Source organism: Apteryx mantelli, chromosome 25, assembly GCF_036417845.1.
Source record: "Apteryx mantelli isolate bAptMan1 chromosome 25, bAptMan1.hap1, whole genome shotgun sequence".
In the NCBI taxonomy this organism is placed as follows: domain Eukaryota; kingdom Metazoa; phylum Chordata; class Aves; order Apterygiformes; family Apterygidae; genus Apteryx; species Apteryx mantelli.
This window is the reverse complement of record NC_090002.1, coordinates 10377557-10401441: the sequence shown is the minus strand read 5'-3', so window position 1 is coordinate 10401441 and position 23885 is coordinate 10377557. Positions and strand designations below refer to the sequence as shown.

At 44.7% G+C, this 23885-nt stretch overlaps 1 protein-coding gene across 1 annotated transcript in view; it reads left to right on the top strand.

Annotated features, from left to right (window-relative positions):
* The first annotated feature begins 8331 nt into the window (after positions 1–8331).
* LAMB3 (laminin subunit beta 3) overlaps positions 8332–23885 on the top strand; it is a 32558-nt gene continuing 17004 nt past the window's right edge. Inside the window, exons 1-7 of the mRNA XM_013950500.2 lie at positions 8332–8371; positions 9636–9769; positions 10598–10662; positions 11406–11560; positions 22510–22624; positions 23134–23207; positions 23520–23711. Of these exons, the coding sequence (XP_013805954.2) occupies positions 10614–10662; positions 11406–11560; positions 22510–22624; positions 23134–23207; positions 23520–23711 (585 nt within the window). The 5' untranslated portion in view covers positions 8332–8371; positions 9636–9769; positions 10598–10613. The remainder of the gene's footprint in view (positions 8372–9635; positions 9770–10597; positions 10663–11405; positions 11561–22509; positions 22625–23133; positions 23208–23519; positions 23712–23885) is intronic.

Genomic DNA, 23885 nt, shown 5'->3' with positions numbered 1-23885 from the left:
CGTTGGAGGACAGCGAGCATGGGAGAGAGCCAAAGGCTGAGCTGAATGCTGTGCACAGGAAATCACAGCCCGCTCCTGCGGGGCGATGGCTCGGGGAAGGTGTGCTGCTCCGTGGGAAAACCTGCGGGGTTCATGCAGGTGGTGGTGGGAGAGCGCGAGTGAGCTGAGAAAAGTCACGTGCTGAATGAGAAACGGTCAGCGTTCATTTTTAGCTCCGTAAAGGGGATGCAGAAGTGTCATCTCCTTTGGCCTTAAGCCCGAAGGAGTCTGTGAGCTGCTGAACCGGGGAGGTCTTTGCCTGAGCAAAGGGGACCTGCGGCTGGGAGAAACGAGGAATACACTGAGGGCTGCACCCTCCCATCGCTGAGCAGGTGGCATGTGTCGAGTTTCAGAGGCACTTCTGGGGGCTGCCTCTGACATGGCCTGCTCACACCGGGCATGTGTGCTGGCACCTCTGAACACGAGTGCCCAGCTGCGCCCACGGCCAGGAGAGGCTGGGAGAGCAGCAACCACAGCGTGAGCGCCAGCCTGCCCAGCCAGGGCCCCTCACTGGGAAGCCTCCTGTAGCCTTTGGGACTGGGCTTGCATGAGCATCAGCCTGCTGTACGCCTCGTCTCCCAAACGCTGAAGTAAAATCACAGAGTGGTTGAGGTTGGAAGGGACCTCTGGAGATCATCTAGTCCAACCCCCCTGCTCAAGCAGGGTCACCTAGAGCACATTGCACAGGATCGCGTCCAGGCAGGTTTTGAATACCTCCAGAGAAGGAGACTCCACAACCTCTCTGGGCAACCTGTTCCAGTGCTCTGTCACCCTAACAGTGAAGAAGTTTTTCCTCATGTTCAGATGGAAGCGTCTGTGTTTCAGTTTGTGCCTGTTGCCTCGTGTCCTGTCACTGGGCACCACTGAAAAGAGTCTGGTCCCATCCTCTTGACACCCTCCCTTCAGATATCTGTATACATTAATAAGATCCCCCCCCCTCAGTCTTCTCTTCTCCAGGCTAAAATACTTGTATGAAAAGGAAAACAACCCTGAAACCACAGCAAGCCATATTAATGCCCATTCCAATTAAAAATAAATCAGAAGATATAATTTTAATTTCCTTCTCTTCTGCTATCTGGCAGTGCTTTCTAGCCTTTTTTCTTCTTTTTGTCTACTTTGCTCCAACCACTGGTCCACGGCAAGGAGTTAAGTGATGTAACAAAAGTCCAAAATAACCACCTCAGTTTTTCATGGCTTTCCATGTCCAAGACGGTTAGCTGTCCAGCGGCAGGAGCAGTGCCTTGCTCTGTTTGTATCCAGCATCGCAGTGCCCTCGTCGTGGCAGACCAGTAACATTGAGCATTATCTATTTTCCAGGACTCTGGTGCGTTAGTGTGTTATCTGGCAATCGGACCATGTGGCTAGGTAGGACAGTGATGAATTTGTATATGAATTTTAGAAATAAAAGGAGTCACCTGCCATGAAGGTCAGGAACTGTTTGGTTCAGCTGCTGCTGGAGGGGCCCTGCCCAGTGCTGGAGCGATCGCCATGGAAACGGGGAGCGGAGCAGCAGCCGCCTCCATCCCATGTCACCAGGCGTCCGCTGTGAAGTCGTCTGGGAACAGGAGACTAAAGTTTCTGGGTTCTGTGTACTGACAAGAGCATATAAATGAACTTGGGTTTTGTATATGAAATGTGGTCATTAAAATGTTGGCGTCTGATGTAAAATAACTTGGATAGAACTGCATTTTTAGATACTGTTAACATTTGATGGGAGTTCAGAAGAGTTTTGGGTAAAAGCTGCTGGAAAAATAGGAAAGCAATTTTTTTCCTCTTTATTTTCTAAAAGAAAACTTCAGAGCAAACAGAAAATGTGACTTTTCAAAATGCGAATGTTGCATTTTGTCCAATTTCATCATTGCAATTTCAGAGGATTTCAGCAGAGCACAAAATAAGTCATTTATTCACTGTTCTGTACTTCAGACCTGTTTGCAACCATATGAGTGCTGTTTCTCCTCTCCTCTCTCTTGCTGCAATGGGACAGGCAAACACTGAATTCTTTAAGAGCATGTTCCTGAGCACAGACCAGTGGGGAGGAAAGTGGCCTTGTGTAATTTTTGGTTTGTTGATAAGACCTCTATGGCTGAGTGGAACAGCACCTTTTCGGTCTGTAGAAATACAACTGTGACGCTGTATGTGGTGACAGTGATGGCTGATGTCTTGCAGTAGGAGATTTAAGGGAGTTGCCACCAATATCTCATATTAGCTCGTCAGTTTCTGCTCAACTTAAGTATTGTATTTAAAGCATACCTGACTTTCTGGCGTAGGCACAGAAAAGCCTGCATAAAATGGAAACAGAATGCAAGATTGACAGGAATTAGCAGTGGTGGCATGAAATAACCCAGGTGATTTGTGTTTGTGCTCTGGTTGGATCCAGAGGAAGCCTGTGGCATCCCTAGGAACAAAAGCTGACTTCTGAAGAGGAGGCTGTACGAAGTAACAGTGGCAGTAATTTCAGTATTTAGCTACAGAAGGGCATCTAATATTGTATCAGTGTCAGTGCAGCTTTATATCTGGATGCTCTCCTAGCCACGACAGCTACCCTGCTGCAGGCCAGGCAAAATTTCTCGTGTCTAAATATAACCTCCCGGTTTTTATTGAATCGGTTGGACTTTATCAGCGAGGCAAGAGGGAAGATAAATGGGGAGGGATGTGTCACCATCGGTTAGCTTGTGAGCACTTCTCGAAGGTCCATCATGCACAATAGCAAGTGTTTTAGTGGAGATCTCACCAGAAGGCAGGCCAGATTTTCTCAGGCAAACAAAAATGGGGCATGTTGACTCTCCATTTCTTTCCCCCCTGTTCTGTATTCAAATGTTTTATTTCATTTAATATGATTTACCTTGAAAGAAGATGTTCAAATATAATTAATACAATGCTCTTGTGCAAGACCTAATTTTGAAAGTGGCCCTGTTCTGAGCAAGAGATTGGGCTGGATGACCTCCAGAGATCCCTTCACAGCTGAACTGTGCCATGGTTCTCTGATGCTGCATTTTACAAAGTAGTGGGGAAGCTTGAGACAAAATATAGGAACAACCACTTCTGCCTGTTAGTGAAATTTCCCAAGGGTTGTATAGTATTGTCTTCGTATGTCTTGATACTTGTATTGACAAAGTGGAAAGATTTGCTTCATCTTCCACATGTCCCGTTCGCGGGCAAGGATCAGGCGCTTTGGACTTTGTAATACACGAGTTCAGAGGTGAATGGTTTGGCGGCTCTTGGTGTGGAGTGGAAGTTGCATAACAGTTAGCAATGTCTGGAAAAAGCAAGAAAAGCTGAGAGCGGTCTGAGCCGTACGGCTGTGCTCATCAGCTCCAGACTGATGAGGCCATATCTGAAGTTGTAAACTGCCGTGTGGGGTGGGGAAGGGGGATGGTGACACGCAGAGTGAGGATGGGGAAAAGCACTTGCATTTTACCCAGGTGGGATCAAAAGCTGTACACCACGAACCCCTTATTTCAGTTCCATCAGGTGGGGAAGGGCACCAATTGGCAATCAGAAGCAAAAATAATGTGACTTCCATTTCGGTCGTTCACATTGTCAGAGAAGATATGTGTGTGAAAGTGAGTTCTTAAAACACCCCATTATTTTAAACCTTCTGCAATTGCTCTTTGCAGGTGGAAAGGCTGAGATGAGGTTCTCCCTCAAAGCAGGTTGCTGCTCCAGCTGCATTGGTTGGGAGCACTGGGAGAAGTGCCCCCGTCCCTTTTCCATCCATCCATCCTGAAAGTTCTATTTCCCAAATTGTCCAGATTGCAGCTGGAAGCCTCCTTAATGGAATATTTTCCCCTTTAGAGAGCAGGGACGTGACAAAAATAAAGATGCATCCCTGCAATGCCTTCCACTGGGATCAAATCTTCCAGTGGAAAGCAGGCAGGCTTCCCAGAGCCTCTGATCCTGCCAGCTCTGCTGCCCGTGTAAGTGGTGCCCGGAGGGCTGCTGCACGGCGGGGAGATTAGCAGTCGCAGACGGTCCAGCTCTGCGCGGGGTTTTATGGTGCACTCCTTGCTCTGGTGTCCTGCGTTGAGTTTGAGCACATGAAATTCCACTGCATGTGGGAAGTGGCTGCCCCATGCTTGCAGGCCAAGGGAGCTGTGGTTTTTGAAAGACTGAGAAGAAATCACATTCTTAAAAACAAACAAAGAAAATAATGACTTAAAGGCAAATATTGTCAGCAGCCTTTCCTTTAGCTTTAATCTAAATGTCCTAAAGGAGAGCTAATCCTGCATTTTACATTCAGCAAAATAGTCTGTTTATAGCCTTTGGGATAGCTGATGTGCATGGGTCAGCTCCCTGATGGCACATACTGTGCTTTTGCATGGCACCAGTTGCAGCCAATATGTGACCCTTGCTGAGCTATTGCTGTCTGGGAGGGCAGATGGTTTCTGAGCTTTTCTGACCAAGGCAGTAAGCAAGGAGGCCTCTTCTGGTTTATCTTCCAGCCCCTGACCCATGCCGCAGAGGGAATGCAAGCATAGGCAGCAGCCCACTTAAGCTGAATCAGTGAGGCATTGACCTTTAGAACCAGTTCCCAGGGTAACTTGAATTTAAACCTAAACTAGGTCAACTCTTTTTCAGTTCAAAGTTTTATTTGCTTTCAAACAAGGAATACTGTTTGGGGAAGATGGATTGGAATTTCATTAGAAATTCCTGAAACACTTTTAAAAGAAAACATGACAATTAGCAGAGACAACGTTTTAGCTAAGATACAGGCAGTTTTATTTTCATCTGCGTTTGCTGTAGTGAAGAGATAGTTTGCTGTTCAGTTTTTGATTAAAATAAGAAAAGATTCTGTGGAGGAAATGGCATTTTATTACTGAAATCAGTAGAGACAGTTGTCAAAAAACTACAACGTGGGATTGCATATCTCACACCTGAAAAAGCCTTCCCAAGCTTCCTTCTTCTAGTGCAGCTTCAGCACTTCCAGCTCCGTGTCTTCTACCTCCTTCCATGTTTTTGCCACAGAAATTTGCATGTGGCTTGCAAGATGCCCGTTGGCCGTACCTGGCTTAATGATAGAGAATATCTGGGTTTTTAATCCCAGCTCTGGGAAGGGGAGAGTTGGAGCAGAGGGGACTAAGATTCTGGACTCCTGAGTCTGTCCTCACCTGTGCCAAGATCCTGCTTTGTGTCACTAAGCAAATCACCCCTCTGTCTTGTTTTTCTGTTTGTGATAGCAGCTGCCTGTAGAGCAAGTGCGCTTTGAGGGCTTGTGTTTGAGGCATTTCTAATCCTTTGCTGAAAAAGAGAACAGCAGCATGAAGTATTGTTCTTGTTTAATTTTGATATGCTCAAGCTATAAAATTATGCTCAATCACCATCCTTTTTCCCATAACAGAGGTTTTAAGTTTCAAGAGATTAAGTGTTCTTGCATGCAGTGCTCTGCCCCTGATTCCCAGTTACATTTGTGTTCCTCTGAACTCTGGAGAGGAAATAAATTAAAAAGTAATTGAACGCAATAATTCAAGACTGTTCAGTGCTAACTAACTAGTCTCACACCTCAGCAACTGTATCTACTGAACTTAGAAAGCATCCTTGAAAGAGCTCTCAAAGGAATAAAGACCTCGTGTTCCTTTTAATCTTAACAGCAAGTAAAGGTCAGATCAGTGAGAGGAAGTAAGACAAAGCTATTCATGCAGTAGTCACATCCTTATAAACTTTGGCTGCCACTGCCTTCAAGCATTCATTACTGAGTTCATTCCGAGTGCAGCACCAGTGGAGTTACTAGAGGATAATTAACTTGTAGTGCCTCCCTCCAGCCCCCCCTGCTTGTCCCTGTTTGTCCCCAAAGTCTGAGCGTAGAAGGAGCATGGGGAATCTGAATACACGTGGAACTGAGCTCTGGACTTTATGTCAAATTAAGCACCCTAATTCTAAAATTGGAGGGTTGGGATTTATTAGCCATTACAGAATTTGAACTTGTGACACTGATTGAAGTATGTGCCACAAGCTGGCAGGACTGTTCTGTATACCCTCATGCATTTTTATGGGAAGATTAGTTTTTAAACAACTGCCTGTGATGCATTTCTATTCTGAATACTGTGACCTCTTCTCACCTGAAATTTAAAACCAACCCAGCAGCATCTTTCTTGGTTGCTGCCAGACCACAGCTGGGACACTAGGATTTTTCTAATGCCAGCCTTTTGTCACGGCGTACAGAATCACATGAAATGGGAAGACACCTCTGGAACAGAATATAGAAGCTGCTTAGCTGATCACACAAATACACCGCTACAGAGTAGGGCAGTGGCTCAGAGAGCGGTGTGTTATCCACTGACTCAGCAATACAACTTCCTGCAGGAACAAGGTTTATCTACTATCCAGGAAACGTCTGGGCCCAGCCCTCTGAGTCTGTGGACTCTGACAAAGCTCAGGACAGATTGGTGCAGCTGTGGGCTACATTGCAAAAGCATCTGAAGTCCTGAGAGTGTCCCTGCCTACGATCACAAAGGAATCCTTTTTTTTTTTTTTTTTTTAAGTGCACTTTTACCATTCTGTTCTGTGTTTAGCCAGCTCTGCTGCACTGATGTATCTCAATCTGTAATGCATTTGTACTGCTTGGTATTCACCAGAACAACACCGTTATCTGTACATTGCAAAGCGGGCAGTCTACAGCCTGGAGCTGGATTCACCCCACCTAATGTACAGGTCTAAGATGGGAATATACTCATCCTGGGCTCCTTTTAAACTGAATGGAGAGAAACACAGGCATTTCCACAGAGTGAATGAATATAGTCAAAGGTGCTCTGTCTATGCGTATCTGAGGATCCTTGTAAGTGGGCTAAATCCCTGGCTGCCTGATCAGGGTTTTTAAATGTGGCTTGCTCAGGCTCTATCCCTCGGAGGCAGCAGCTGGGTGTAGCTCCTGGTTGCACCTTCACACAGAAGATGGTGTTTGGCATCCTCTGTGTATCCTTTTGAAAGAGCTTGAATGTCATTAGATGGCACATGTACTATGGTTGGGAACATTGCACTAAGCCATGCTGTCCCTGAACACCCAGCTGAGGTACAGCAACTGCTTTTGTTCTGTACTTTTATTAATTTGCAGATGATATTCTGCAAATGAGCCTGTTCCCTGCTTTTGTTCCTGTTTGAACTTGCAGAGCCTGAAATACCAGGTGATTGTTTACCTTGTTTTGGCAAGTCAGTGGGGGAAGCCCAGAGGAAGAAAGGGTGGAATAAGGTATTTCAGGTAACTCATTTGTACAGCTTGTGGTCAAGGTATCATTTTCCAGGCCTTACCTTGTTTGTGCAGCCAGATTGCAATGTCTTATTCTTTACAGTAAGTTGTGGTGGAATGTCGCCATTTCGGAGCATATAAATGCTCAGAATTGCTGGGTCTAATAGAAAGGATGCATAGCGTTTGCAGTCTTTTCAAGAGCTGTCACAAAGTTATGCCTCTATTCTGCTACAAATGGGCCTGATTTATGTGGGAAGGAAAGTGTAGAGGAGGAAACCTGTGGAAGGATGAGCCAAGCAATTTAGCTGAAGCTTGCACTGCAGACTAGGGGACAGCTCCATCACGTTGAAGGGCAGCTGATCCTCCCAGCCTCCTAAATGTGGTTTCTAAAGGCATGAGCACTGACTAGACCAGCATCAGCCTCCCTTTTGCGTATGGCTTTAAACCAGACGGAGCAGACATCCACCAGTGGACATTTAGCTCAGGCCGTGTGTCCTTATCAGGCTTGCAAGAATGCCCTGTCCAGTGTCATCAGAAGCCTTGCAAAAGCCAAATCCTATCACACCTCTTGTCTCCTTTGTCTTTTCTGGGACCGTTGCTCTACTCTACCAAGTAATGAAGGTAGAGAGGTTTGCTGTGATTTTTTGCAAAGCCTACGTTAGATGTTTAGCCCTTTACTGCATACAGTTATTGTTATTGGTGAATTTGTCAGAGCTTGGGAGCGGTTCTGTGTCTAGACTAAGTGATAAACAACCAGGGTCCTAGCATGCAGAAATAGTATCTGCAGCTCATGACAAGCTTAATCTTTTGCTTTCTCTGTAAAGTGTTTCAGCGTTTCTTTTCTCTTCCTTTGACATGCTGTGAGCTGCTAGCGGAGGAGGGGAGGAGGCATCTTTGAGGGAAGGCTGCAGGAGGAGGAATGCAGCGTTACAGCATTGCTGAGCAGCTGTCTAAGGGCAGGCACACCCAGGCCTGCTCCCTGCTTGCACAATGGTGCGGGCACACCTAAGGAGAGACGGAAGCTGAGCCAATGCTTCACATACTGTAGCCTTAGGGACAATATTTTTTTCCGGCTTTGTTGTGTGCACTTTCTGTGAGTTCCTGCTCCTCAGATTGCACACGTCTGTGTTGCTCCATGTGAAGACGGTGGAGGTAGGTAGCATACATCAGCAAAGCGACAGGAGCGCAGATGCAGAGCAGTCTGACAGTTGGCTGTTGCCAGCTTAGCACTCCTGAAAGCAGGAGAGAGGAATTTATTTTGGGGTTGTTTCAGTAAAGCAAATGGCAAAGACTTGACACAGGTTCCATTTTTCTGAGGTTTGGGAAAAGGGGTTATTAGAACAAGTGTTTTGGGGGTCTGCATGGCTTCAGGGATTTGGCAAAGAAAATGCAGAGCTTTTCAGCTCTCCAGCTGCAGCTGAAACGCAGCACGTGTTGGCAGGTCTGCAAGCTGCTGGGAGCCGAACAGCTGGGTGGTCACTGTGTGGCGCGCGGATGAGTTGCAGTCCCAGTGGCATTTACTTAACAGTTCTTTCTTTAAACAGAGCTGTCAAAAACTGCATGAACTTTGGGAAGAAAAGGCTTTTAGTGCTATCTCACACACTTTGCAGGCACACTAGAAAACTGAACTTAAGATACTGTTACACTACCATAAGTTGACAGTGACTACTGAACTGTGTCAAGCGTAAGGAGATCTGATTGGGGTCTGAAGTAGGGGTGAAGGGATGCTCTCACCAGCTGGGCATTAAGCTACGGGTCTGGCTCTTCCACAGACTCCCTTTGTAGTCTTGGTTGATTTATGTAGAGGATGCTATTCAAAATCATCCTGGTGTGAGAAATATGGAGCCTCTTTGGAAATATTGGCACTTTTCTAGGTACCTGAATGGGCACCTAAGTGGGCGCATTATCTAGTCTGCCTGTAAAACCATGTCACTGTGCTTGAGGCATTCAGGCTGAAACCTTGTGTATGAATATGTAGGGCAATTATAGTTCATATGGATGTCCCTAAGTATATAAGTTATCAAGTTTGGGTGCTGGCGACTGCGTTGCCTTGCCAGCACAGTGCTAAGTGTGGTCTGCAAACCCTGCCTGGGAAGCTGGGCAAACGTGTGGGTGCGTGGGCTGTGCTCAGGTGCGCAGCTGCAGCGGCACTTTCGCTGGTGCTCAAGCTAACCGATTTAAAGCTAACTTTACTCCACACAAGCCCCAGGCACACTGGGACTATCCCGCAGCTGCAGATATGAATTCACTTGATGGTAAACTGTAGAAGTGTTCGATCACGCTGCCGTCATCCTCCTGCTCAGTGATTTCTGTCTGCGGCTGTGCCCTGTCTGGAAGCTGTCATGAGTTATACAGTATTTGGGTGTGTATGTATGAAGATGCCTGAATCACTCCCTTTATCTTACTACACCCACAGGTACCTACTTACCCAGGTGAGGTAGCTGTATGTTAAAAGCAGAGAGAGGAAAGAGCCAGCGCCTCAGAGCACTGCGGGCTTTCAGATCAGCTGTGGGATAACACCAGAGCACGAAAGTCCTCGCCTCGAGCCAGGTATGTACAGTATACCACAGGCATCGGAGACAAGCTGTGCGTGCCTTTGGTACTTGATGTGAAGCAGGGGAGAGCATTTCTTACTGCTAGGTGAGTGCTGGCAGTTCTGTTTGTAGCAAGCTCTTGTGCAGGATTTCTGAACAGAAATGCTGTAGAAGTCACTTATTTTGCAATGACTTCTACAGATTTCTTTTTTTTTCTGTCACAGAATAAGACTTTGGACTATTTGAAATGCCAGCAAGTTTTGACCTGGAATCAAGTCTGAAAACATAGGGCAAAGGGTAGGCTGGTGAACAGAAACTACACTGTGTGCATGTAAAGAAGCGGCAGCCCAGTCGCTGCCCTTATCAGGATGTAGTTTCTAGGTGTGTGTTGTGACTCGACTTTGGCAGGGGTCCCTTGCCCTGGCTGATCGTGCTGCTGGGAGCTGCGGGTTCTCAACATCCCTGGGAAAGCAGGCAGTTGGGAATTACAGCTCTGTTAAGAGTAAGGTGCCGTGCTTGTATCTGTGGTTCACCTCAGCAATAAAAAAAAGATCCAAAGATAGTGTTTGGGGGAAGAGGGCAATCTTTGATGTAGTTTGGGAGAATCTTGTATATGCTTCACGAGTTAGACAAAAACCTGAGATGCTTTGTAGTCATTCATTTTTAATGTATAATCTCAGAGTCTGATTTTCCTCTTACTTATTCTGGATTTTCACCCATGCTACTCTGCTGTAGATCAAAGAAATCACTTCCCTGTAAATTGTGAAGGAACGTAAAGGACACAGACTGTGTTTTAGAGAGTGTTTTCTGCTTCTTTTTGCTCATGCTGCAAATTCTTCCCTAGGTGTGTCCTCAGCAGTATGGAGTCTCACTGCCAGCTTTGTCCATGGGCGTTATTTATACTCATGGGTAAGCCTTAGCCCATTCGCTGTGCTTCTGAAAGGATATGGGGAGAGGTCAACTAAATATTTCCTGCCACTTGGGAATGACTTTGTTGTGTTTATAATTGGGGTGGTATATTTGTAATATAATGAGCTACATTGCCTATAGCCTCCATATGTACTGTGTTCTGGGAAGGTGGTTTTATACACAGCTAAAATTCTTGCAAAAGTAATCAGAATATTAACTTTATTGATGAGAACTGAATGACGGGAAGTTTTTCCTCCTGAGGTTAAGAAATGCTGCTAGTCTAAGCATTATATTAGCCGTAGTTTTATGGTGGCAGCTGGGAGATCAGTGTTCAAGAGCAGTGCTGGTGTTCTGCAAAAGGATGCTCTCTGTCCGAGCTGCTACAAGTGGCTATAGGTGCCTACAGATAAAGGAGGAAACCAGATGATGCTGTTCAGTATGGCAGGCAGTGAACTGAGCGTCCCTGAAGCCCACCTTTCGGAATTTTTGGTAGGCATCATGTCAAAGAAGAGTTTCAGAAGTAATTGTTAGTACAAACCACATATTTTAAATACCTTTCTTATTAAAAATAAAAGCAATTCAGGGGCAAAATACTTATGTCCTATTTGACACATATTTACATTGTAGCTTTGTCTCAACATGACCACATAATTGATTTATTTGGGAAGATAGTTATCAGTCAGCAAGTGTGCTCTTGTACCACTCTGACATGTTACTGAGATCTTGTTTCTCTGCTGTTCCAGCTTTACCCCAGCTCCTAGATGCGCAGAGATCCTGTTCTCATGGAGCTTGCTACCCGCCGGTGGGAGACCTCCTTGTAGGAAGAATCCATCACTTGAAAGCCTCCTCTACATGTGGCCTTACCAAACCCGAGACTTACTGCACACCGTATGGGGAAGTATGTTCACCTCCTTCCTCTGCATTCATAAACCTCATGTAGGGATGCCAATGCCTTTACTCATGTTATCCTTGCTACCCTTTTACAGCGATGTGTTTAACCTATTTCAGGTATTTATCACCCTTGCAATAATGTCAGATAATCTCACAATCTTCAGTGTCTCCTTGAACGTGTGTAGAGGCAGGGGAGTGCTTCATTCCCATTTTGTTGAAGTGGAGCTGAATGTGAATGCTGTGGTAGGGCGAGGGCAGCAAATCTCTGGAGTCTGTGCCCTGATCGTCCTGGAGCCAGAGAGGAAACTGCTGGTATTCTCATGAGAAACTGAGGGCAAAATGTGAGCTTTTACATCAAAAAATCCCAGGCCTTCTTAACACCCCAGACTTTTTATAAACTAAACCCAAATTTCAGTCATCAAAAATGAGATCATTTCAGGTCTTTTACAAAGATCTAGAAAAACTTCTAAACCGAATGACTGTTTTCAATTAGGTTGGTAGTGCGAGGGTAGGAAATCATGCTTAGAGTGTAACATTTCAGCCAGCTGCAATTGCAAATTCCCAGTCTCCAAATCTGCCACCAAAATCAAAGTAAGGCTTTATGGATAAGTTTGCACAGAGCTGAAAATGTTGCAGGATTAATGTCTGTAACATGAATGTGTCCTAAAGCCTTTCTGCGTTTGTCTGGAATTTTTAACTTCAGTTACAGTAACAGTGGTGGAGGAACCTCAAAATGGAGTGGGTTTGATGCAGAACAGGTTATAAGGGTCTTGGAAAGGCTGGTTGGAAGAGACACTTGAGAGGGAATGGCAGGCCTCTGATAAGGTAGTATTTTCTGTAGTGAGATCCACTTCCAGTGAGTCACCCTTCTTCTGGTTCTAATTCCACTTAAATTAAAAGGCCAAGATATGGCAGTAAACGGATGTGTGTTACATAACTAGTGACTTTCTCACTGGGTTGGAGAGATTTTCATTCTTTTTTTCATTCTGGGCTGTTAGGTCAGGGTGGCTTGGGAGCTTTTATTTGGTATGAAACTGAAGCAGCCCCCCAGCCTGGACGTGTATGAAAGTAATGCCCCTCCCAGACCCTTATGCTGACAGTTGTAGTCAGACTTTTCTGCAGTTCAGGCTCCCACTCACTTTATTCAGAGCTGTTTTGCTGCTCCAAGGGAGCTGATTTGTTTGCTCGCCTCCTCAATATGCAGCAAAACCCACAGCTCCTTCTCAAGGGTACTGTGGCTTACGGACAGGAAAAAATTGAGCATTTCTTTCTGGTTTGACAATGTTTTTCCTTCTAATTTCTGTTGGTACTGGAGCAGCATTGTGCACTCACGTACCTCTGAAATCTTTGCCTAACAGTGACTTTTGCTAGAAGCAGAAGCCTGTTTTATGGGAAGTAAGCATCTCCAAAATCTTGTTTAAGCTGTTAGTGTGTATAACAGCTAGAGTGGGCTAGTTATCCCTTTTACTTAAACTTGAGAAATCACTCTGAAGGGCCTTCGTTTGTGATAATCTGCATCATTTGTCATCTTTGAGGAGGAGGCTGGATGTGTCTCTCATGGATATAATGTACCTGAGTAGAAATGATCAGTGCAGAATTAATGAGTGAGGTCCTGCACTGCACATGAAGTCAGAATGGTAAAATTGCAGTCTTCTGGTCCTGAAGTTTCTAAAATATTCAGTCTTCATATTCCTTATACCTTGTCTTATAAGTACCAGGGTTAGAAGGAATTGGAACAACTAACACTTATATGTCATATTAAGTTGGATTCTCTACTTCTAGCTTTGAGAATGGAGTCTTTGCTTCCTGAGTTTCTACATATGTATGGTCCTTTCCTTTACTGAAAAGAGGGATGCATTATTACTGCTAATAAATTTCTGAAAGACTCTTGTTTCTGTTCTGCAATTGTAATGGCTACTAAGAGTTTTGAATATATCAGTTCCTATCTTTGCAGAAGGAGAAATCCCCATGTGTTGAGCATTTCCTGATTTCCCCCGCCTTTGATATTTCCCTATCTAAATGAACTCACTATTTCCTAGTCCCATTTTATAAAAAGTAGGCTTGTTTAACTTATAGACTCTCATGACTTTTTTTGCTATAGGTCTTGCTCGTGTGCCAAATAGGTACAAATCTGGAGTCGTTTTGCAATCTCAGCAGAGGGCATGGGATGAGGGGTTGCTCTCATTCTCTGCGTGCTCTTCCCCCCGTCAGCTGGCTGGTGCCTGCTGTCTGACTTCGGTGCCAGCCTGCGCTGACCCTGCGTATGCTCTTGTGCAATTCTAGTAGGTCAGTTGCTGTGGGCATCGGTTTCAGCCTCTGCTCCATTGTCTGCTTCCAGAGCTCTGGCTCTGAGTCCCTCTAACCTTTATACTTTGCACTACTGATTGCTCCATTTCTTGGCTGTAGGCTCAGTCTAGTGAAATCCAGGAGGGACTCTGCATTGCCATTTATAGCACAGGGGACTGCAGCGATGATTAGGAAAGTGCTGGGGGGTGGAAACCAGGCAGACCAATGGTCTGGTGTGAAAAGAACTTAAAGCTTGGGAAATGGCTGTTCAAGTCAGCAGGGAAAGTAAAAGCAAGAGGAGAACTGAAAATAGAATTTAAATATAAGTGAGCCTGGATTTGGAGTCCCGAAGCCACTGATGTGCGTGGAAAGACTCTCATTGACTGAGGTGTCATTCCAGGCCCAGTAAATTCATCTGTTTATTTAAATGCTAAGCACAGCACTTTGACAGGAATATGGAGTAGCTATTATCACCTAGTCGTAGGTAAGAGAAGGCACTGTGCAGTTTTCTTGCAGATCAGCAGGTTCCACATCCTCTTGCCTGGCTATCTCTTCTGTGACAACGTGACAGCTTTGTGGCACATTCAGCTCTTGGCTTCTCTGCTGGAAGAAGCAGTAACAGGGCCTTGGCTTATTTAGACCAAGCAAGGTTAACACTTCTCTGGGGAGCCTGGACAGTACTTTCCTCAGGGTTTATGCAGTACTTTCAGCTTAAAAAACATAAAAATAGAAAACAGCTACAGGTTTTCTGGTTGTTTTATGGTTAATTAATTTTGAGGTACCCAGAACACCCTGTACATCATTGTAAAGGCTTTTGAAAAAGATTGTAGCCAAGATGAGAACAAAATTGGGTTTCCTTGCATTTACCTTGCTGCTCTGAATCTGCTTTCTACAGTGAAAGCAGTTTGTGTGTGCGTGGCAATGACATGGATCCTTACACCTTGACTTTCCCAAAAGGTTTATCATGTGAGATATTAAAACGTTGTTTGCATAAGGTCAAGGACCAAGATTTTCTGCTTTTTCTCACCTGCTTTTCATGAGCAATTGGTGGATATGAGCAATGAAGAGTAAGAAGTTATCTTTATCACTCTGTGTGCCTGGTGATAACAGGTCAGCCAGTTGAGGAAGTGAGAAGACAGGTACTAGATAAACCTACTCCTTAAGACAGTTGCTGGGAGGGGAGCGTGAGACTCAGGCAAAGAGAAATCCCGGAGTGAGTCTTTCTTTTACTGACAGATCATTGCTGTCATCTGGCTGAAGTTATCCTTAGCATCTCTCCCTGTAGTAACTAAGCACTGAATCATTTTTGATTAGTTCCCGAAATACAGGGCAGTATCTGTGAAAGGGAATACATTGAAGACTCTGATGCATCTGTCTACCTTATTGCTATCATCTGATGGTTACATCTGCTTGCCCACCTGCATGAGTTTGTAGGGGACCTCAGCAGTGACTCTATATCACAAGAAACATTTTAATCCAAATTATACTGCCTGCTGGATGGTTCAACAGCCCTTAGACATGTTGGAATAGGTGAATTCACGCTAAAAGCCGCTGTGCCTCCCAGCTCATTTTCTTTTCAGACCCAAGTCTCCTACGGAGGAATATGCATCCCTAGAATCATGAAATAATTGTGATTGGATGGGAGCACGGCAGGTCCAAACCCCTGCTCAAAGCAGGGCTGCTAGTTTTGGGTATTACTTCATAATGTTTAGGGTTCATACCAAATAATTTGTGTTCCTGACCTGTTGAAGGTAACACAGTAACAGTGAGTTACTGATCTGTGCTTATCACATCTTATTCTTGCATTCAGACACATCCTGTTCTTTGCTTCAGGGATATGTCTCTACCTGCAGAGGTCGTATAGAAGAAAAAGGCAGTTTCCCTGTATATTTTCTCCTCCTCCGTTTTCTGTATCCTCTTTCTACCACATAATTGCAAATTGCCACATATGCTCTGAGACATCATGTCATCCCCTCGTAGACAAATTGTAGAGGCAGCTGGACTCCAGCAATGTATGCACTGTGCAGAGATAAAATGATACAGTATGGTTTCTCCAGACTCTCATTCTGGCAGATTTTAAATGATGTTTTGCTGAGGGGACATAATGAGTGAACAGACTGGGTGAGGAAAACAGGCACCCACATGTTTGCTTTCAAGCAAGAGAAATGAATTGAACTTCATCTCCTTAAACCTGTGCGCTGTACGCCTAGGATGCTTGTCCAACAGATGACGTTGGCTGTTAGAGGTTGTGCTTAGCCTGGATCCTGGTCATTTAGTATATATTTGCTGACTTCCAATATATTGACCTTACTAGCAGTAAGATTCAAACTGTCCCTAGAGGCCACATGCATGTTTATTCAAGATATTTGCCCTTAGGTTCTTAGTCACAGATGTTCAGCAAAAGCCTCTGCTTTCTGGCTGTGAGTTAATTTTGAGAAGGGAGGAAAGATACATGGGCTGAAGCGTGTAGATATAGTTAGTTGTAGATATAGTTAGACTCCCTGAAGGAATATACCACCGTAGTTTTTAACTGATCACTGCTGTCCTTTACTGATATTAAATTAGGTTGCACTTGACAAATCAGGCCCCAAATGCAACTGGCTCCAAACAGTGTAGCTCTCTCCTTGGAGCAGCGAGTGCCAGGATCTCGCTGGAATATTTATCACAGGAAGGAAATGGAGCTCTCAGACAAGAACTGGGCAAGGCTGTAATTTTCCACTGAGAACAGGCAAGGCCAAATCTTTGTTTAAGCAGTACTGAATACCGCGTTCCTGTTGGAGCAGCAGAATGAGCCGATCCATAGACTGGGTGGGTCACGAGATGACTCTTCCTGAATCTCTGCCTTGCTTGTGATTAGGGACAATGCTTAAGTTTGGGGGAGTTTCGTCTAAATTATTTGTTACTCAACTCTCTGTTGCAAATGCTGGCAAAGAATAGACAGCCACTGAGTGCAGCTCCTACAGGTCACTGCACAGCTTTGTGCTCTGGCTATTTCCAGAGGATGAAAAGATGCAGCTCAATGCCTTTCTCTTGTTCAAGGTGTTGTGAATATTTTGAAAGCAGTGACAAAAAACGCTGCTTGGGTCTGGATGTCATTTGCTACAAGTCTTGCCAGACTCTCAGCAAACAGCAGTCTGGCTTCTAGTAAGCTCAGGCAAAGCTGAAGTTAGAGGAAAATCATTTAACTGCTCGTTGCCTCTGTAAGGGTGTGCCAAGCATTTAAGATCTCGGGTCTGATCTGCATTTAGTTGTGGGGTCCTTCTCTTTTCAGTCTGTTTCTTTAAATAGGCACAAACTTTTATCCAGTCTTTCTTCTTTATCCATTCTTCTTCCCCATCTCCTCTGTCACCTCTGAGTTTTGGGGTCTCCAGTAAAACCAAACTGAGTTCACTGTGTTTGTTTTGGGCATAACCTCAGAACTCAGACTTCACTGTGTCACTTCTGACTGTCCAGGAAAGGATGTGAAATTGGGCATTATGGCTAAGTTTTATATCTGTGACTCAAAATTGAAATGCAAATGAGAGGTCTCTTTGCAAATAAAAATTGCTCACTTAGAAGCTTGTCGCTGACAACGCATCCATTGGTAATTTCTATAGTGTTTTCCACTGAACATGTATGGAGTACTTTACAGGCTAAATGGGACCTACTGCAATGGCCTGGCATAGGGGTGCCGTGCCGCTGGTGCTAACACTTAAAATAGGCTGAAATAGAATTACATAACTTGACTTTAACAGGTGCCCTTGTTCCTAAGATAACTTTTTCTTGCTGCCCATCCTATTTTTGAATCTCTCTCTATACATATCTATAAATTCCTGCTGTCTTCCAGATCTTTCCAAAATAAACTTGGAATGGTAATTACTGTCCCAATACAATATTTATCATGCAAGACCACACAAGGTTACCGTATGGGAGGCTGGATGCCAGGAAACCGACTGACACAGTGCCTCTTGCTGACATGAAACTGAGTTAATACAAGATCGCCAAGGTCTCAACAGCTATTAAAGGTCTTCATTTCAAGGCTGGAGAGAAGCAGCTTCCCGTTTTTGCTGATGAGTAATTTCAGTTTATTTTGGTTTATGCACCTATGCCAGGAGGTTTTATTTCAAGGGCTCTCTACTCATGTTAAAATGGCAGCTAGAGCTACTTAAAATACTTTGGTCAGAGTCCATCAGCTTAAAATTCTTTGAGGTTTGCTGCCCCTGCATGCGTGGAGAGAGGGGAAGCATGGGAGGTTAATGAGCAGCTGGTTTTACAAGGTCATAAGAGAATGAGAGCTGCAAAGATCTGAAGCAGAACTGCGGGAGAATTGCACAGCTCAGGGCTGTGTTTGCATTAGGTGAGAGTGCATTCACGTGCGTGCACGCACGGTGCGCGAGTGTCCGAATGGCATATATTTGTCCTTTGCAGGTATCAATCACCTGCAGACAGATACACATACTTTCTCTCACACAGCATGTTGTGTGCGTACTTCCCATTCTAGTTCACAGTCTTGGCTTGCTCTTACATGCAGTGTATGTGCATTTTTATTCGCAATTGCTAGTTGTTCTTCTAAATAGATTCCCCCCACACACATTTATTTCTAAAACGTAAATCTTTTTTTCCTCAACATGCTAGCTTTTCCTCTAAAATGACTGCCTTGTGAACTACCTTTCAAACAGCTTGAACAAAATTTCCTTTAATCTCAGAGTTTTCATAACCAATATTTTGGGTGATTATAAGAGCAGCTTTGCAGTTTTGAGAAGTAGAAGGGCAGTGAGCTGTTGTCAGACCTACAGCTTCTTCTGCGATCCTGTAGGTCTTTTCAGTGCCGCATCTCGCAGGATTGCTTCTGGCACCTCCTACAGCGCATACATATTCTTTATGTCTCAGTAGCACGTGGGCTGGACTGCTGGTGTTTGGCCATGCTCACCTGGGAGAGCATTGGACAAGAGCAAGTATGGGAGAGGCATGGGAGAGCTGGGGCCCAGGACTGCCCCGTGCGTCAGTGAACCAGCTTAGACTCTGACCTCTTCATTTCCATTTCTGTCATGTACTCCCACGGCCTTGGTTTATTCCTGGCCAGCTCATCTCAGATGAATCTACTGAATCATTCACTATGCTGGTAAAAAAGAGAGGGGAAAAGCAGGGAAAGGTCTTTTCTTGGTAAATCTCCCCTCAGCCCACAGCTAGACTGTCATTTTGGTAATTCCCTCTGTCCCAAGGAACTTTGAGACACATAGTCAGTAATAGCAAATTCTCTCGTGCAATAGAGTTTCACAATTTGCTCAAAGTATGTGAAATGAATTTTGAATTTTTATTCCAGTGTTAATTTTAGCTTTAAAAAAAAAGGTAAGCTCAGATTTCCCAGCTCAGATTTCAGTGTTCAAGTCTGTCACTGGAAATGGCATTTTTTTTCCCACCTGTCCCCAAGTGCAGACATGCTCAGTCTGCCTGGCAGGAGAGCCGCATGCCGGAGCTCGCCCAGAGCTACTCCGTGTTGGCCTCAGCAAGGCAAGTGTGAGCCGGGCTTAACAGGCAGATCTTTTCCTTAGTAAGGGATACGTGGGACAGGTGCGATCCAAACAGCTGCAGGCTGCAGAAGCTCCACAGAGTTAAATGATGAAACTTTACCAATAAACTGGAAAAGATTTTCACACTGAGCAGAGGTCCCAGGATGATTCTTGGATAAATTTGAAGGGTCTGTCTCAGGCAGATAGTTTCATCTTTACTTAGGACTGCATTTTAAAAGTGATTGAAGCTTTACTGCCAAAGCATTAATTGCATTTTAGCTGCTAGAAGGTACTTTTGTCTATAGCTGTGTGAATGGTCTTAACAAATATGCATGAATAATTCTTAATAAATAATTTATCTGTGGTTAACCTTCCTTTTCCCTTGCAGAAAGTCTTCCTTTTCCCCTTTCTAATCGTAGTCAGAATTGTGAAGTTTAATATTATTGGGCATTGTTCACTAAATTATTTCTGTGGATAATTCCCATAGCTTTCTGACAAACAATTTGCTACTAGTAGTCATTATCTGAAATGAATTCTTCTGGCTGGACCAAATTGTATTGTTTCTGTTCTGTACTGACAGAGCCAGGAGGAGTTGGTAGACCCAGGGAAAATTGTATGATTATGTATTTTGGAGTCTCTCTGGGTGCTTTCTCTGCAATATTCTTTATGTTATAAATTTTGTAGTTAGTCAACTCCTGTTGTGGGATGTTTATAGATGGAGCATAAAGAGTGCAAATATAATAGAAACAGATCTGTTTAAACTGAGGCTCTCTTCTCAATATCCATCTAACTCTGCTGAAAGGTTCCCAGGTCCATGGGCAGGGGGTTCAGTTCTTCATTTTGCTAGAAACTAAAACCAAACCACTATCTGTGCTCAGAGCTCTCTTAAGGTGCTGTAGCTTCACGGCTGCTTAACTTCCTTGTCATCAGCAAAGCACTATCTGCTAATGATGAATGAATACAACCTCAAGTTGGGAAAGCCATCGAACAGCTCTGGATCTGCTATTAGATGATTGTGTTATCAATTTCTGTTTTCCATTCAAAACCAACCTAGGCTTCGTATGGTTTGGGTTTTGTGCAAGTGCAAGCAAGGTAATTCTGGATGGAGTTTTCCCTTGAATTTTTCTTTAAGTTAATAAAAAGTTCTTATGGAACTGAGTACTTTTTGTAGAAATGAAAGAAACTTACTGACTTAAATGATCCTGTTTCAGGTAAAAAGAAATGTGTAACCTGTGACTCAACCTTTTCATGGTTAGAAAGGGAAAACAGAAATCTCCATTCTACCACCCCATAGCCACTACCTCCTGCTGCCTCACCACGGCATGCTCCTGAGCACAGATTTTTCCTTAAACCTGACAAATGCACAGGAATGTGCTCAATGTTTCAACTGGAATCTGCCCATTTGTTTTAATAACAGACGGGGAAGATTTTAGCACAGAGATAGCTGTAAAGTGCTTCTTGCTACTTGCTCCAGGCACTTGATGTCTCTGCCCTGACACTGAAAGCTGATCTCATCACTGGGGTCCCAAAAACGTCCCATGCCTATGGTGTTGCCTCATGTCACCCTGGAGACCTCCAGCCCTCGCAGCTGGAGCATCTCATATTGCCTTCTCGCTGTCAGCGGTTAATGCCTTGTGTCAAATGTTCTCCCCTTCTTCTGGCTGCTTCTCTCCTGTTAAACCTCGTTTCCTCTCAAGGTAGCTTTCTGAGCCACCTCCGCATTGAGCATGTCAGCCTGTGCATGCCACCAAGCCTTCGAGGCCAGTCTCCTGCCGTCACAATAAACGGCATTTATAATCTTTCAAAATTTTATCCAGCTTCAGGATGTGTCTATTTAAAGTGCATATCCCACCACTCAGTTTGAAGGCAGCTCTGGTGGTTGACAGCTCTGATTTTCGGTCTAAATGATTTACATCCCGTTAATCTTATTTGCTTTTAGAGCAATGTTGTCCTAAGCTTACATAGCTCTTTGCCCTCCTTGGTGCATCACCCCAGGAACGTTTCCAGAGAGCAGTATCTGCTCTTCATTTGCATTTTGCTAGGCTGAACATGCCAAGTGCATGATCTTTTTTTGTTTGTTTGTTTGTTTTTTCCCTCTCTCTCATGTATCAGCTCTCCACTCCTCCATCACCTCTGTAGCCTGTTGTGTTTATTCCGTTTTGAACATGGCAGGTACAAAGTCTTTCGGATGAGCCCTCTCTGTGTCCTGTCTGTGACAGTGCCACAATGCCTGTCATCAGCAGTCATCTTAACATCCCTCTGAGACCTTCTCTTCCCCTCCTTTTCTTCACTTGAAGTATTTCCTCCCTGTTTCACTGGTGCCCTAACCCAGCCTGTTTGCCCACCTCATGGCTGGTGCTCCTTTTGGCCAAAATTGGGACCTTTACTGCTCCTTGTCTCTTACTCAATCTACTTCCTACTGCTTTCTACATGTTTCTGAGCCTACTCATCTGCCACATGCACCCAAAAGCTTTCTGGAAGTAACGGCATTTAGCGTTGCTTGGTTAGTCAAAACTGGGATATTTGTTTGCTCCTCAGGGACCCTGTTTTTTTTCAGTCTCTGCATTCCCTATGCTACATCTCTGTTTGCTTCTTGAATTACTTGCTTAAGGGCTTAAGGGAGAGCTGAACTTTGAGCTGCTCGACTCCCCACCCGCTCACTTTTCACCCACTGAGCTGTTTGCTCCTGCTTTGCTCAGAGGGGAGAGTGCAGAGGGGCTGAGCTACATTTACTGTTTGTGGATGCTAGAGAAAGGCCTTTCTGTTTGCCCAAACAGCCCTACTCAGTTATGTGGAAAAGGCAAACTGGTGCTGAAAAGCTGCAAAGAGCTTTTTGTCAAGCACTGCCATTGCAGAAACCAGGGAGGTGGTTTAAAAAAAGGCATTTTTTGATGATTGGCCAAAAATATGTTTTAGTCAAAACAATTTTGGTTTTAGTTTTTAGTCCTTAAAACCATGAGCTTTTTACGTATGAGGTGTGAGGGGGACCGCTTGAGTTCTGATCACCATTAATTTTATTGACCTAAGATGTTTAGCTGTCTAAGAAAACAGCTTTATTTAATTTGTTCGTCTACAATTTCATGCCGAATTTGCCCCTCTTGTCTGGATGAAAGCTAAGTTCGTGGCAGCTTCCCTTTGGCCATATGCTGATGGCTGTTTCTACCTGCCTTTTTCCTTTCAGTGGAGCATGAAATGCTGCAGGTGCGACTCTCGGGTGCCTCACTCCCACAACAGTCACCGTGTGGAAAACGTGCTGTCCTCCAAAGGGCACCTGCGCTGGTGGCAGTCCCAGAACAGTGAGTACTGGGGAAGCTGGGATTCCTCCAGGACACTGTGGGCTTTCACATCTCTGAGCCTTCAGGCCTGCATGTTCTGCAGCAGGAATCTTTCCTTGGTTCCCCCGATTGCCTGGGATCAGCCTTAAGCGTTCCCAGCGTCAGAGGTGCCTGGATGCTGCATTTAGTCTCAGAAAGAAATTGAACATAGATTCAGAAAACAATTGAAGAGAAACTTTTGTTTTCCCAAAAATATTTCAAAGGGGATTTTGAAACTTCAGTTCCTGGTTTGAACCAGAACAAGCTGTTCCCTGTGGGATGGTAATTCCAAGTTTCTAACTTCGTGTTTTCACAGACACTTGGTGACTTAAATGATTGGAATAGTGGCATTGAGGGGAGGAGAAGAGGTGTTGAATTCAATAGATTGGAAGGAAAGAGGGAAATAAATGACTTGGCTCAGACAGCTCAATGTTTTATTTTTCTAAAGTCCATGGTCTGCATCTCTGAAAACTGCCTCTTTGTGTCTCCAGGCATGGATCGGGTCTCTTTGCAGCTGGATCTGGACAAGAAATTCCAGCTCAGTGGCATTGTCCTTGACTTCAGGGTTTGTATGCACCTTCCCAACTTTCAAAGAGGTTACAAAACATAGTGGAAGGGCCCTGCTGGCTCTTGGCAGGATGTGGGAACCCAGATACAAAGCTCTTGCTGGGCTCTACATAAGCAGGCCAGGGATCATGCCTCCATTCCTCCCTTCTTTTCCATTTGTATGGCTGTTTCCTAGGGCTATTTGGAGGACCAGAGCAGGCTGGCCTCCAGTGGGCGGTAGGTTCCCATATAACTGATTGTCTGCTGTAAAATATCTTTGGTGCAAGCCTTAATCAGAGATATGCCTCTTCTTTCCTCCCTGCCACTGCAGTCGCTCCTCCCTGCCGCAATGCTGATTGAGCGCTCCACTGACTTTGGCAAGACCTGGAAGGTTTATCAGTACCTCGCCTCAGACTGCGCCGCCTCCTTTCCTCAGATCCCCCAGGGCTCCCCCAAGAGCTGGCAGGACCTTCAGTGCCAGGCACTGCATGCCCAGCATGGATACCCTTTGCATGGGGGCAAGGTAAGATTTATAGGATTTTGTTGCACGGAGCCCCAGCATTTGTGCATTCCTTGCAATGTGATCCTGTAATAGGGGGCAGATCACCCAAGTTACGTTGCAGAAGGATGTGGTGGCTTGGAAGTGCTGGGATTTGTGTGTTGCAGGAAATCTTGTACAAATATTATACCTAGCAAG